General features: G+C 55.2%; 1 protein-coding gene across 2 annotated transcripts in view; it reads left to right on the top strand.

Moving 5' to 3' along the window:
• Zfyve1 (zinc finger FYVE-type containing 1) overlaps positions 1 to 9,752 on the top strand; it is a 51,282-nt gene extending 41,530 nt beyond the window's left edge. For both annotated transcript variants that reach the window (XM_012517267.2, XM_023703368.1), the window contains 8 exons: positions 2,363 to 2,469; positions 3,752 to 3,860; positions 4,336 to 4,433; positions 4,517 to 4,634; positions 6,454 to 6,624; positions 7,095 to 7,275; positions 7,993 to 8,106; positions 9,235 to 9,752. In XM_012517267.2, the coding sequence (XP_012372721.1) occupies positions 2,363 to 2,469; positions 3,752 to 3,860; positions 4,336 to 4,433; positions 4,517 to 4,634; positions 6,454 to 6,624; positions 7,095 to 7,275; positions 7,993 to 8,106; positions 9,235 to 9,467 (1,131 nt within the window). In that variant the 3' untranslated portion in view covers positions 9,468 to 9,752. The remainder of the gene's footprint in view (positions 1 to 2,362; positions 2,470 to 3,751; positions 3,861 to 4,335; positions 4,434 to 4,516; positions 4,635 to 6,453; positions 6,625 to 7,094; positions 7,276 to 7,992; positions 8,107 to 9,234) is intronic.
• The last annotated feature ends 3,151 nt before the right edge of the window (positions 9,753 to 12,903 follow it).

The following is a 12,903-nucleotide window of genomic DNA, read 5'->3' as shown; positions in this document are numbered from 1 at the left end:
TTCCCTTCCCTTCCCTTCCCTTCCCTTCCCTTCCCTTCCCTTCCCAGACAGGACCTCTTTATTCAGTCCAAGATTGGCCTTGGACTCACTGTGTAGCCCAGGCTGGCCTCGCACTCCCATTGGTTCTCCTGCCTCCCAGTGATCCTGCCTCAGCCTCCTGAGTGCTGGGGTTACAGGCATGCACCATCATGCTCCACTGGGCTACCTTTTAATTACTTATTTAAAATTTAAAAAATGGGGGGCCGGGGAGATGCCTCAGTAGAATAAGTGCTTGCCTGGCAAGTGTGCGGGCCTGAGTTCAATCCCTGGTTGCGCAAAAAAAAAAAAAAAAAAAAAATTTAAAAAATCCCTGAGGCTAAAGCATGCTGCTGTTCGGTGTCGCACACCCACTCTAACCTCCAGGCACCTTAAACAGCTTCCCTTTTTCCTGCAGTACCAGGGATTGAACCCAAAGTGTTTCTACCACCAAGCTATATTCTCAGTCCTCTTTACTTTTTTTGAGACAGAGTCCTGCTGAGCTATCCAGGCTTGCCTCAAGCCTACAGTCTTCCTGCTTGGCCTTTTAGGTGGCTAGATGCCACCATGCCTGGCTCCTTTACGTTTCTCTGTCAACTCCTTCTAGACACTTGGAACACTCTCAGCCGTGGAGGGGTGTACCTCAGGAGGTTCTCGTGGCCTGTGGATTGCGTGGAGTAGGTATGGGAGGCTCAGGACCGGGAGTGGCTGGCGTTTCCTGCGCTCACAGTTCCAAGTGCTTTCGCGGGTAGCCTCGCTTGGCCCTCAGTGCTGTCTCTGCAGAGCACAGGCCCAGCCTGCAGATGCGCAGGCAGTACACAGCTGACAGGGCTTGAGGAACTGCAGGTTTTAGTTCTGGGGTTTTCTGTTTACTTTTTTTTTTTTTTTTCCTTGTCATTTTGAGTCAAGGTCTCACTATGCAGTTCAGTTCAGGCTGCCCTCGAGCTCTCAACCATCCTCCTGCCTCAGCCTCTTGAGTAATGGGATTACAGGCCTGGTCCACATGCTGGCTTGTTTACTTTCCTATGATACTTAACTTGGCATTTTTTAAATGTGAAAGTAATTTTTCCAGCTCTTTCAGTGTTAGCAAGATAATGGTCTGTTTTCCCATCCAGTTTCTCCAGAGTTACATGCTCTTTGAGAAACAGCCCTAAGAGTCATCTCTAATTTGACCTGTCAGGGAGCAGGTGGCCTTAAATTGGAGCAGGCTGTAGGCCTGGGGTGACGTTTGGGCCAAAGCCAGAGGCGGGGCAGCCAGTGTGGGTATTTAGGTGGGAAGTCAGGGCTGGGCACGCCTTCCAGCGGTCCTGCTTGAGTGCCTGGGAAGATCTGCTGCACTTAGAGTTGGTAACTTGCGAAGCCTGGGGCTTGGGGGTGATGCCAAGGTAAAGAACTTCTTCCCGGTACGTGTGGTCTAGGGTGGCAGGTGAAATCCATGTAGGGGACCCCCAGCTTTCCAGCACTGCCCACTTTCTCACTACTTGACTTCAGTATTGAGTAAAATAGGGGCTCAGAGAGACAGAAGAGAGACTTGAGTGGTTGGGAAGGACTCGGGAAGAGGTGAGACCCAGACCTCGCTGGAGGATGGCCATATGTACAACTAGGAAGGAAGAGAGCTTGTGTAGGCCAACTGGAGCTTCCCCCGCCCGGTACTGAGAATTGAACTCAGGACCTTGCACTTGCCAGGCAGGTGCCATGCCACTGAGCTATAGCCCAGCCCTGCCCTGTTTCTTATTCTCATTATTATTCTTATATATGTTCATCGGTCTCTCACTATTCTTATCTCTGCTGTTACTTTCTATAGAATTGGCCTGTTAGGGCAGTACTTACTTGCATTACTATTTGTTAGTTAGCTTTTTTTAAGTCCAGACTGGTTTTGAACTAGTTATGTGGTTCAGGCCTTTCTCGAACTTGAGATCCTCTTCTGCACTTCCTTGGTGCTGGGATGGCAGGCGTGTGCCACCACCCCGCTCACTTCTCAGCCCTCTGTGCCCCTCTTCAGACCCAGTATTTTGGCCCTAGCCTCCCGCTGGTGAAGTGGCCCTTTGCCAGTATTTGTGATGACCCCGGGTACAGCCCTGGATGTATGAGGCATCACAGCGTGGGCGGCTGAGCGGAGAGGACGTAACCTCTTACCTGTGGCTCTAGCACAGTGCGCCGGCTCCTTCCCGGGTTTCCTGTGGTCAGGGGCAGTGAAGGCCAAGGCTGCTGAGTACCAGTTACTGGGTGGCATCTGCTCTGGGCTTGCAAGCAGTGTTAATGTCGAGACCATCCTAGAAGGTGAGGGACGCAGGGCTGAAGCGCATGCCCTCCGCTCAGGCCTGCCTGCGCCCTTCCTCCCTGGCAGGCGCTCAGCGACCGCTTCAGCGGCGAGATCCCCGATGACCAGATGGCACACAGCTCCTTTTTCCCAGACGAGTACTTCACCTGCTCCTCCGTGTGCCTCAGCTGTGGGTAAGTGTGGCCAGCCTCGCCCGTACCAGCACCTCGGGGCTGGATCAGCAGCAGTTCTTGGGTTGCAGCCAGCGTCAGAGAAGCCTTAAGGAAGTTTTCAAATAGTGTTGGCCTCTGGCGGAGAGTCTTGGACTCGGGGGTCCTGAGAATGTGTGCTGCTTCTCAAGGGACCACCTGAGTGTGCCGGCCTCAGTGGCACGTGTTGATGCTGTGGAGCCACAGCCTGGTGAGAGCTGTGTGATGGGCCGTGCCCTGCGGACACCCTGACCTCTCGCCGTGGATCTGTCTCTGCTCGACACTGCCACGTTGCCCACCGTGGCCTGTCCGCCAGAACAGCTCTGGCCTGAGCCCCCTCTCAGGAGTGGCATTTTGGCCTCCTGCTGGTACTGTGCCGTGTCTGACATGGTTGAAAAGTCTTGGCTCTCAATATACTGTGTGGGTTACAGAGCGCTGAGGATTATCTTAAAGAGTCCAGCTTGGGGGGGAGGGGCTGTTTCTTGCCACTGGGATGTTACTTTGGTTCTCTGTGAGTAGTGTGCGGATCCTAAACACTGTTGGATCAGTTTTTCCATTCTGACAGCCTTGTCAGGTTTTCCAGAATTTTCCCTTCATTAACACTGTGACATTCTTAAGTCCAGGTCTGTTTGTGCCCTGCCCGGATAGCAGAGCTCGCAGTTCGTTTGGAAGTTTTTCTTATGAGTGTAAGCCTCTCCTCAATGCATTGCCAACATTTTGCCAACTATTCTATTTTGTTTTATTTTATTTTATTTTATTTTAGGGAAGGGTCTACGGGTGTTCAGGGTTTCACTACTAGATCGGACTCGTAGTTATCTGCCTGTTCACAGCCTCTGGAGGAGCTGGGATTACGCCACCATGCCGCCTCCAATTGTTCTATTTTGGCACCCAGTTTTGGTTTAACTTTCTATTTCATCCCTTTGGGGCTTTTAATTTCTTGAGAGGTTTTCATTTTTGTCTTGGGTCAAGTTCGTATCTCTGGCTTTTTCATTCTGCTACAGGCCAGGTAGATTTTCTACAAAGAAATTCCTTTTTCCCCTTTCCCTTTTCCCATTTACGAGGGCATTGTTGTTTTCTGTTTTGCTGTGGCTCCCAAGGGGTGGGGCAGGTGGACTTCTGAGGTGAGCTACCTGTTCCAGTCCACACTCAAGGCCCAGTGAGTAACCAGGTCTCGTTGCAGCCCTGGCCTAGGGCCGTGGCAGGCTTTCCTGTGCATGTGCACAGCGCAGCGCTGAGCCGCCACGCTCCCATTTCTGTGTCTCCTCAGGGCTGGATGTAAGAACAGCATGAACCACGCGAAGGAAGGTGTGCCTCATGAGGCCAAGAGCCGCTGCAGGTACACCCACCAGTACGACAACCGCGTGTACACCTGCAAGGTGAGTCTTCCAGCCTTCCTGCTGCTGCGCTGGCCTGTGGGACACACTTGCCTTTGGGAAAGCTGTCTTGCGGTCGCCCTTTGATATTCAACCTGAGGTCATCTTTGGAACTTCTCTCTGGTTCTAACCAAAGAAATCCCACCATTTCATCGCTGGAGCCTCTGTTTATTTTTTGAAGCATTTTCGGGCAGCGTACACTAACTGTCACTTTCCTTCAGAGCAGGAGAGCCTCTCGGGAGGTCAGGTGGATGGATTCCTTCTGTCTGTGATATATGTAGGTTAGAGGTCAGGTTCAGGGCCTGGGCTGGGTACACAGCTTATTGTCCTGGGGGTGCTGGCTTCAGAGAAATGAGCTTTCCAAGGTAGCCACTCTGAAGCTAACCCCAGCCAGATGGTCTGTGGGAAGGAGGCCATGAGGAGCCACGCCTGGGGCCTGGTGACGTGAAATGAGCTGGTGAGGCTCTCTGTGTTTCAGGCCTGCTATGAGAGAGGCAAGGAAGTAAGCGTTGTGCCCAAGACCTCTGCTTCCACCGACTCACCCTGGATGGGGCTTGCGAAGTACGCCTGGTCTGGGTGAGTGTGGCTGTCCAAGCTGCGGGTGCTGGCGCGGTCCCCAGCACTGCTGTGGCAACGCTGTGCACTCGCCTCCCGCACAGGTACGTGATCGAGTGTCCCAACTGCGGTGTGGTCTACCGGAGCCGGCAGTACTGGTTTGGGAACCAGGACCCTGTGGACACGGTGGTGCGCACTGAGATCGTGCACGTGTGGCCTGGGGTAAGGACCATGTTTGGTGTCCGCCTTTCTCACACCCTCTGTTTCTGCAGGGCGGGGGTGGATGCCTGCACCTTGCAGGTGCGTGACAAGCTCTGCCGGTGAGCTGCCGCCTGGCCCTTTCTGAGTATCAGTTGTCGTGGAGGGAGGACTGGAGCTTCACTGGCAGGAAGGGCAGCCAGGAGCTTCCGTGCTTGGTGGTTTAGAAAGGCATCTCTGTGCAGCGTCCCTGTTGCAGCCCAGTGGCTTTGTTTCTTGCCTGAAGAGCAGGATCACAACTTTAAGTGAAATAAACTAAAAATCTTCATTGTCCTTTGGCAAATAAGCCCCATGTTTTGTGGTGTTTTCCACATGCGTGTTTCGTAGATGTGATTAGAACCCCTTTGCTTATTTTATGGACCCGTCTGCCACCCTGAAGGAGCCTGCTCAGACCTTGGCGGCTAAGCAGGGCAGGCTGTGGCGGCACTCGGGCCGAGGTAAGGCCCTGCTCTTCTGCCTAGGCTGGCTGAGAACTGCGTTCAGGCAGCCCCCTGCTGTTACCTCTCGAGTGGCTGGGACCACAAGCGACCGCCACCACAGTGCACCCAGTCAGAGTTTACATGCTGTTTTTCTGCCTTTTTTTGTATAACACATTGTTGGGTTGTATAGTTTGCTTTGCATTCCCTTAGTTTTGGGTTTTTATTTTTTATGTATTTGTTTGTTACGGGTTCTCATTACGCAGCTGCAGCTCGCAGTGACCCTCCTGTGTTCAGTCTCCCCAGGGTTGGGGTTATAGGCCTGCACCACCACGCCTGGACTCTGGGCCGGGGCTGGCACAGCTTGTGCTGGGGGTTGAACCGAGGGCCCTGTGCTTGCCTAAGCCGGCACTTGAGTCTGCTGAGCTATCTCGCCAGCCCAGTTTTGGGTCTTTATGCTTTTTATCTTTTTAATTATCAACAAAAATGCTTTATTGGCCATCTTGTAAGAAGGCCATTTCTTTGTCCTGGGAAATTGTCTTAGACTGTGTTCTAGGAAGTGATAGTATGATAGGCCTTTGCTTTTTAAATGTGATTTTAGAATTTAAGATATTATACAGATCTGTTTCAGAGACAGTGGTTTGTTTGGTACTTCCTGCATTGTCCTGCTGTTTGCAGCCAGCTAGGTGGCTTGCACCTGTTGCCCAGCTGTTTGTGAGGCTGAGGCAGGAGAATCACTGAGCCTGGAGTTTGGGGCCAGCGTGAGCAACACAGGAAGCGCCCAGAGCGACAGGGACAGGGACAGGGACAGGGACGGGCAGAGGACTCAGTCGTTCACAACAGAATCACTTCTCCACTCGCGGAAGCAAGACCGGTGGTTTTCTAAGAGCACTGTAAGTGAGGAAATGCAGTGTTTATCCAGGAAAACCGCAGCAGCGCGCTTCTGGGCTGCTTTCCCTCCGGGCATTCATCAGTTCCTTCTGCCAAGTACCCGCGCCCAGCCTGGGGTCAGATGCTCTGGAAAGTAGCCCCTCGGGGTTCAGGGCTGGCAGGGACTCAGGGACGAGGCACTGTTCTTATACACCGCAGGAGGAGGGCTCCAGGGATGCGGAGGCCAGAGAGGAATGGTCAGGAAGGCCCCCAGCAGCCCACACGGGGCTTCCCGCAGGGCGTCAGCTCTTGTACTGGGGAAGGAAGTCCTGTGCCGAGCAGCTGGGAGTTGGTGGGCGCAAGTCAGTGTTGACAGTGGGTGCTGTGTTACCTAGAGGCTCTGCCATCGGGGCCTTCCGGTTCCAGCTGGCCGCTAGCTGCTGCTGTCCTTCCTCCCCTCACATGGCACCTGATGGAAGTCTGCGTTTTTGTTTCAGGCCGATGGGTTTCTGAAGGACAACAACAACGCTGCCCAGCGCCTACTGGATGGCGTGAACTTGATGGCCCAGTCGGTGTCAGAGCTTAGCCTGGGGCCCACCAAGGCTGTGACCTCCTGGCTGACAGACCAGATTGCTCCAGCCTACTGGCGGCCCAACTCCCAGATCCTGGTACAGTGGGGCTTGGGCCGCTGTGGGCTGCAGCGGGAGGGTCAGGGGAGGCTCTTGGAGGGGTCACGTTCCTCCTTGTTCAGTGACTTCCTTCTATGTTATGCTACGAGCATTGTCCTTGGTGTGGGGTCTCATTCCTTACCTGTGAGGGCCATGAATGAACCCCGCTTGAGTTCGGAGGTCACTGACAGTGTGGAGCGAGGGGCGAGCGTTCAGAGGTCATCCTCATCCTCCACCCATGCGCATCCCTAGGGTGCAGGCCGGCGCGCTGGCTCGGCACACACACGCGTGACGGACTCAGGCCTCCTCCCCGGGCGCCTGCCTAGAACCATCACTGCTAGGGAGACTGGGTCCTGACTGAGCCGAGCCCACCTTTCTGAGTTCCCAGCTGCCCCTGCGGTCTTACTGGCTCTCTGAGCTGTGTGGACACCTACGATTCCTGCCTCTGCTTTGTTTTGGGCTTGGCACAGAACTGCAACAAGTGTGCGACATCCTTTAAAGACAATGACACTAAGCATCACTGCCGGGCCTGTGGGGAGGGCTTCTGTGACAGCTGTTCATCCAAGACTCGGCCGGTGCCTGAGCGAGGCTGGGGACCTGCGCCTGTGCGTGTGTGTGACAACTGCTATGACACCAGGAATGCCCAGTTAGGTAACGTGGGGCCCTGAGAGCTTTGGGGGAGGAGACCCACCTGCCTGTGTACTCACTGGGCTTTGGGACCCGGCCCCAGCTCCAGCCCTTTGTCTCTGAGTTCCTTGTGAGCAGAGCCTTGCGCCTGTCTGAACCACACTGTTCAGCTCCTCAGGGGAGCGCAGGTGCAGAGGTCGAGTTCTGGGAAGCCTCAGTGTTAGCAGATAGCTTAGGCTGACCCCTATCTGGGGAAGGTTCTAGATCCTGCTCCCAGACTTCTTGAAGCTACATTGTTTTTGTTCATTTTTATGGCTGGCTCAGCCCACCCTGGGGGTGGGGCTGGCAAAGCATGTGGTACCAGGGATTGAACCTCGGTCCCTGCTCTTTGCCTGAGATTGCCTAAACAGGCACTTTGTGAGCCACCTTGTTGGCCCTTGAACTTTGAAAATAGGTTGGCCCCTTTTAAAGAAAAATGGGGGGGCTGGGAGATGGCTCAGTAGAATAAGCGCTTTCCTGGCAAGCACAAGGGCCTGAGTTCAATCCCCAGTCCCACCGAAAAAAAAAACTGGGGGTAAAGAGAGCAGACGCATGCGTGGTGGTCTAAGCCGTGGCCCGGATGCTCACAGTCGCTGTAGGACACCACAGGGTGGGGGGGGGGGGGGGGGAGGCCACTGGCCACTGCAGTGGCCAGGCTTTTTCTTTGGGAAATGAACTGTCTCTTCTTGTCATCATCCACAGATATTACTGAGGCACAGGCCGATGATGAAGGTGGAACACTCATTGCTCGGAAGGTGGGCGAGGCTGTGCAGAACACCTTGGGAGCCGTGGTGACCGCCATCGACATACCCCTAGGTGGGTGTGGCGCTGTGTCTCGGGCATGCACCTTAGGCTGAAAGGCTTCGGGGTGCCGCGGACTGTCTGCCAGCCTAGGTAGAGCTGAGTGTCTAAGAGTCAGTTAGACTCTGCCATTTGCTTGGTTCTGGTGAACGCCTTCCGGCTTCATGCTTACCCGGGAGGTTTTCTCTTGCGAAACCAAGTGCTGTGCCCTGAAAATGCTCAGGCCCTCCACAGCCACCTCAGAGACTTGTGAGTGAAGGCGGCAGGGCCGTGGCCGCCCCGCGCCAGGGCCACCGCCTGGAGCTATTCCTCACACTTAGGGCACGGCTGCTGGGCTGCTCTGCACTCCCGCCTGCCCTTGCATGCTGGAGCCTCCTGGGACAGGTGGAGCTGGCCTTAACAAGCCCCAGCCTCCTCCCAGGTCATGCACTGCTAGGCCTGTTCACATGGCGCCTTCAGTGGTAGTGTGGCTCAGGGCTCTAAGCGCTAGTGTTTTAGGAAACAGGAGGTAGAAGCTGCTAGTCTTGTAGGGCCAGGGCCTGCCAAGCGGACCGTGCCCTGGAGTCCTGGCGTCCCAGGGCCTGTCTGGATCTGAGGAAGGGGGCAGAAGGTGGAAGGCTCGTTAGCAAGCTGTCCCATCTCTAACCTGCACGGCAGCTGAGGTGTTTAACATCTAAGACTGCTGCCCAGCTTCTGGTGTGAGGGTTGTTTGTATCCACACTTGTGGGAAGGACAGGGAAGGAAACTGACCGCAGGGGGAGGACTGTGGCAGGGTGACCGGGCCGCATTCAAGGACCTTTGTGGGGTGATAGACCTGCTGTGGATCACACTTAGATACAGCTTAGGAGATTAGCAGATGTTAATGTGCTTCTCACTCTGGACTAGGAATAGATGGATGTGTCTAGGTGGAAAGCAGAGGTTGCATCTGTCCTCGGCTGTGTGCGAGGCCGGGCCACCCTGCCCAGGTGGCTGTCTCTTGTCACTAGTGCTCAGTGAGCAGGAGCCAGGTAGCGCGCCCTGAGCGCACGCCAGCCAGCAGGGCTCGGCCCCGGGCGGGTCTCTGTGCTGCCAGCAGGGCTCGGCCCCTGGTGGGTCTCCCCCCGGGTGCGTCTCTGTGTGCTGAGCGCCTTCCCTCCCGCGCAGGCCTGGTGAAGGACGCAGCCAGGCCGGCCTACTGGGTGCCTGACCACGAGATCCTGCACTGCCACAACTGCCGCAAGGAGTTCAGCGTGAAGCTCTCCAAGCACCACTGCCGCGCCTGTGGCCAGGGCTTCTGTGACGAGTGCTCCCACGACCGCCGGGCTGTTCCCTCTCGAGGCTGGGACCACCCTGTCCGCGTCTGCTTCAACTGCAATAAAAAACCCGGTGACCTCTAAGCCCAGCTCCCCCACATCCTTCACGATCCTTAGGTTCTCAGGGGTAGAAACTGAAGTCTCAGTGTGATCGCTCTCCTCCCAGCCACCCTGGGTGTCCTCTCCTAGGGCCACTGTCCTTAGCTGGGGCAGGCCTGGTGGCAGGCTGGAAAGCGTCAGCCTCAGGCAGGGCAGCCTGAGCAGGGTGAGCCTGAGTGCATTGCCTTTACTTCAGTTAAAAATATAAAGTGGGCCGGGGAGATAGCTCAGCAGCATAAGCGCCTGCCTGGCAAGCGCAAGGTCTTGAGTTTGATTCCCAGTACTACTCACTCACTCTCTCTCTCTCTCTCTCTCTCTCTCTCTCTCTCAATAAAAAGCATCTATCTCCGATAGTATTTGCGAGGGGCTTGAATGTGCCCTGACTGCCCCTGTGGTCCCCAGCAGAGACCAGGTGGCTGTGGTGGCAGGACCTCAGCACGCAGGGAGCCAGACGCCTGGCTGCAGGGCATCTCTTGCCACCCCTTTGCCCTCACCCCCTCAGCGGGTGCCCTCACAGGGCGTTCGCCTGGGCCTTGGGCGCTGGGTTCCAGGCAGGCCACAGCTCAGGGTGCGGGCACTCCGTGAGGGTTGGAGGCTGGGCCTCGGCCCCCAGAAGGGAGGCTGCAGTCAGTGGCCGTGCTGGCGACGCTGAAGGAGCGGGCCTTCCCACGGGCGCTACCTGCTTGCTCATGTTTCTGTCCCCCTGGGCCTTCCTAGAGGGCTGCACCCCGCTTCTAAATTAAGGCACCCGCACCCTCTCCCCTGCCCCTGGCCCGCCATATCCTCCTGGGCATCACACTAGATTTGTTTTGCTTAAAGCATCTTAATTCTTTGTTCTAAGACACATGACCTCTGCAGCTGTTGGACTGCTGACCATGAACACCGAGTGGACTGTTAGTTGCTTTTTTTTAAGTGTATGTAAAGATCTCAACAGATTATAAAGAAATTCTCTTTGGTCTTTGCAAGAGAAGTCAGATGAGTATTTCTCCTCAAAGCTTGGGTATTCTCATTTGTCCTGACTGGAGAGAGACTTGTGCTGAAATCCTGTCATCAGGGCGTTTGTCTTCAGTGGCCAAAAGCAAAATGGTGAAGTTCTTGACGGAGCTGCTGCGGGGAGCGCTGCGGAGGTGCGCTGGCTGCCACCGTGTCTGCGCCAGGACTGCCTTCCTGCCCCCGCACCCAGCCCTGAGCCTGCTCTAGAGCTGTGTGTCACCAGTTCACCACCATAAAGGAACCTCCCTGCTGACCGACCGTGCACTGTGCTCTTTCCTGACTCGCCATAACCTCGCGCTCGCCCTTCCCGGTGATGGGAGCGTAGCTGGGCCCGCAGAGTGGAGGCACAGTCCAGATGCCAGTCTAGACTAGTAGCTTTCCCTTTTTTTTTTAAGAAATTAGTGTTTTTAATTTTATTTACGTATGTGTGTGTGTGTGTGTGTGTGTGTGTGGCCATCTCAGCCCACCAGGGGGCGGGGCTGGCTGGCATGCGGTGCTGGGGGATTGAACCGTGGTCCCTGTGCTTTGCTAAGCTTGTTCTAAGTAGGTGCTTTAGACCACTGAGCCATCTCACCAGCCCAGCTTTCCCTTATAAATACTAAAGCTGATGATGCTGCAGATAAGACCTTTTTTCCTAGAAAAATGGAAACCTTGTTATCGTGTGGAGTTTGGGTTCCACCTCCTAACAGACCCACAAGCACTTAGGTAGGAAGCGCATACACCCATGTCAGGTTTTCAGCAGCCTGGGCCAGGGCTTCGCGCTTGTCCTGAGTCTTCTTTGTAGGTAGTACCTCAGGATCACAGAACCTTGTAGTGAGTAGAAGGTGCCTCAGGTCCCGCCACGCTGTCAGCCTGGCCCAAAGCTTCCCTCCAGCCCTGTCAGGGCAGGGTGGGGTCAGCGAGGGGCCCTGTGTCAGCCACTTGGGGTCTGTGGCTCCCTCTGGCAGCACATGTGGGTGTGGGGGATCCTTTCCCACAGGATGAGGTGGGCTATTCCTCTTAATCCACATCTTCTAGGTTTAAAATGAGTACTGTCACGCTTCATTTGATGGCCAAGTTCTTATGACTAAGTCTTCAACCGAAATGGCCACTAAGGGACTGTGTACACTGTGCACGTTGCAAAATTCAGAATGAAGGAAGCCACCTGTCGCTGCTTCAGCTTGCACAGCCCGCCCCCCAGTACTGGGATGTGCGTGAAATCACAGTCCCGGCGCCGGGTGTGCTGGCGCATGGGCGCCATCTCGGCACTCGGGGGCTAGGCGTGAGGGCTGGCTATATAGGCCCTGTCCCGAAGAAGGAATAATGCCCCAAACCAAAGAAACCAACAGAAAGCGAAGAAACAGCACAGCAGCAGCCCCCACGAGGCCGTGCTGTCGCTCACACTTGTGTGTTAAGTGGCAGGCCCTGAGTTGGAACTGTCGTCACGCAGGTGTTACGGGTGCTTGGTGAAGGCACTGAAAATTCTGTCTGCTGGTGCAGGCTTCCCTTATTGCGTCCTCCTGGCAGTGTCTGACTCATGTCATCTACCCTCCATTCTGTAGCCCCGACACCCTGCTCTGTGCCCCTTTCCATTGCCTCCTCCCTTACCTTCCTCTTTCCCACTCCTTTCCACCTCTCAATTCCTGGGTGAGTGGGGCAGGATGGGGACAGTTTGGGGGAAGAGGTGAAGGTGGATAGAAGCTCAACAGGAAAGTCCACTTGGTGCACAAGCCCCAAGGCAGGCCCAATGTGGCAGAACTCGCCATGGTAGCCAGGGACAGGAATACACCCTTGGCATGCCTGAGGCCAAGCCCTACCAAACACTTGGGGGAGATTTAGGTCTAAGGCTGCCTCTGGCTGGCAGAAGGCTCATGCCCATCTCCCATCTCTGAGATGCCAGAGGCTCAGCCATTCCAGTGTTGCTGAGAAGTCCAGTTTAGTCTCTCCTGAGACTTAAGGCAAACTCCTAGTTGAGTCCCTTGGAACATAAGGCTAAATATTCCACATAGAATGACACAGGTTAAGGGCCAGCCTGATAGCTCAGACCAAAGCGCCTGCTTAGGCAGAGTGCAGTGGCAGCCAGGGATCAATCCCCAGCCTGCTGTGCCAGCCCCACCTGCAGGGCACGCTGAGACTGTGATTGAGATGGCATGGTGGCATGTGCCTGTAATCCCACCACTTGGGAGGCTGAAAACAGAATCACTAAGAGTCTGATCTGTGTAGTGAGACCCTGTAGACCCTGTCCTAAATACAAGAAAAAAAATTTAAGAAGTGACACAGGTTAAGCAAAAATGAATAGGGAGATTCAGAGGAATTGGGTCAAAGCAAGGCTCAAACCCAGCAGGGCAAACTCGTGTCCAGCAGCCAGGGCAGCTGGTAGTGAGCTGCCATGTTGCTCAGGCTGACAGCCTGCCCCGGCACCGGCAGTCCCTGCCCAGTGGCCTCCGCT

The sequence above is a fragment of the Octodon degus genome, unplaced genomic scaffold (genome assembly GCF_000260255.1).
Source record: "Octodon degus isolate 3935 unplaced genomic scaffold, OctDeg1.0 scaffold00007, whole genome shotgun sequence".
In the NCBI taxonomy this organism is placed as follows: Eukaryota; Metazoa; Chordata; class Mammalia; order Rodentia; family Octodontidae; genus Octodon; species Octodon degus.
This window is presented reverse-complemented; position numbering and strand designations above follow the sequence as displayed.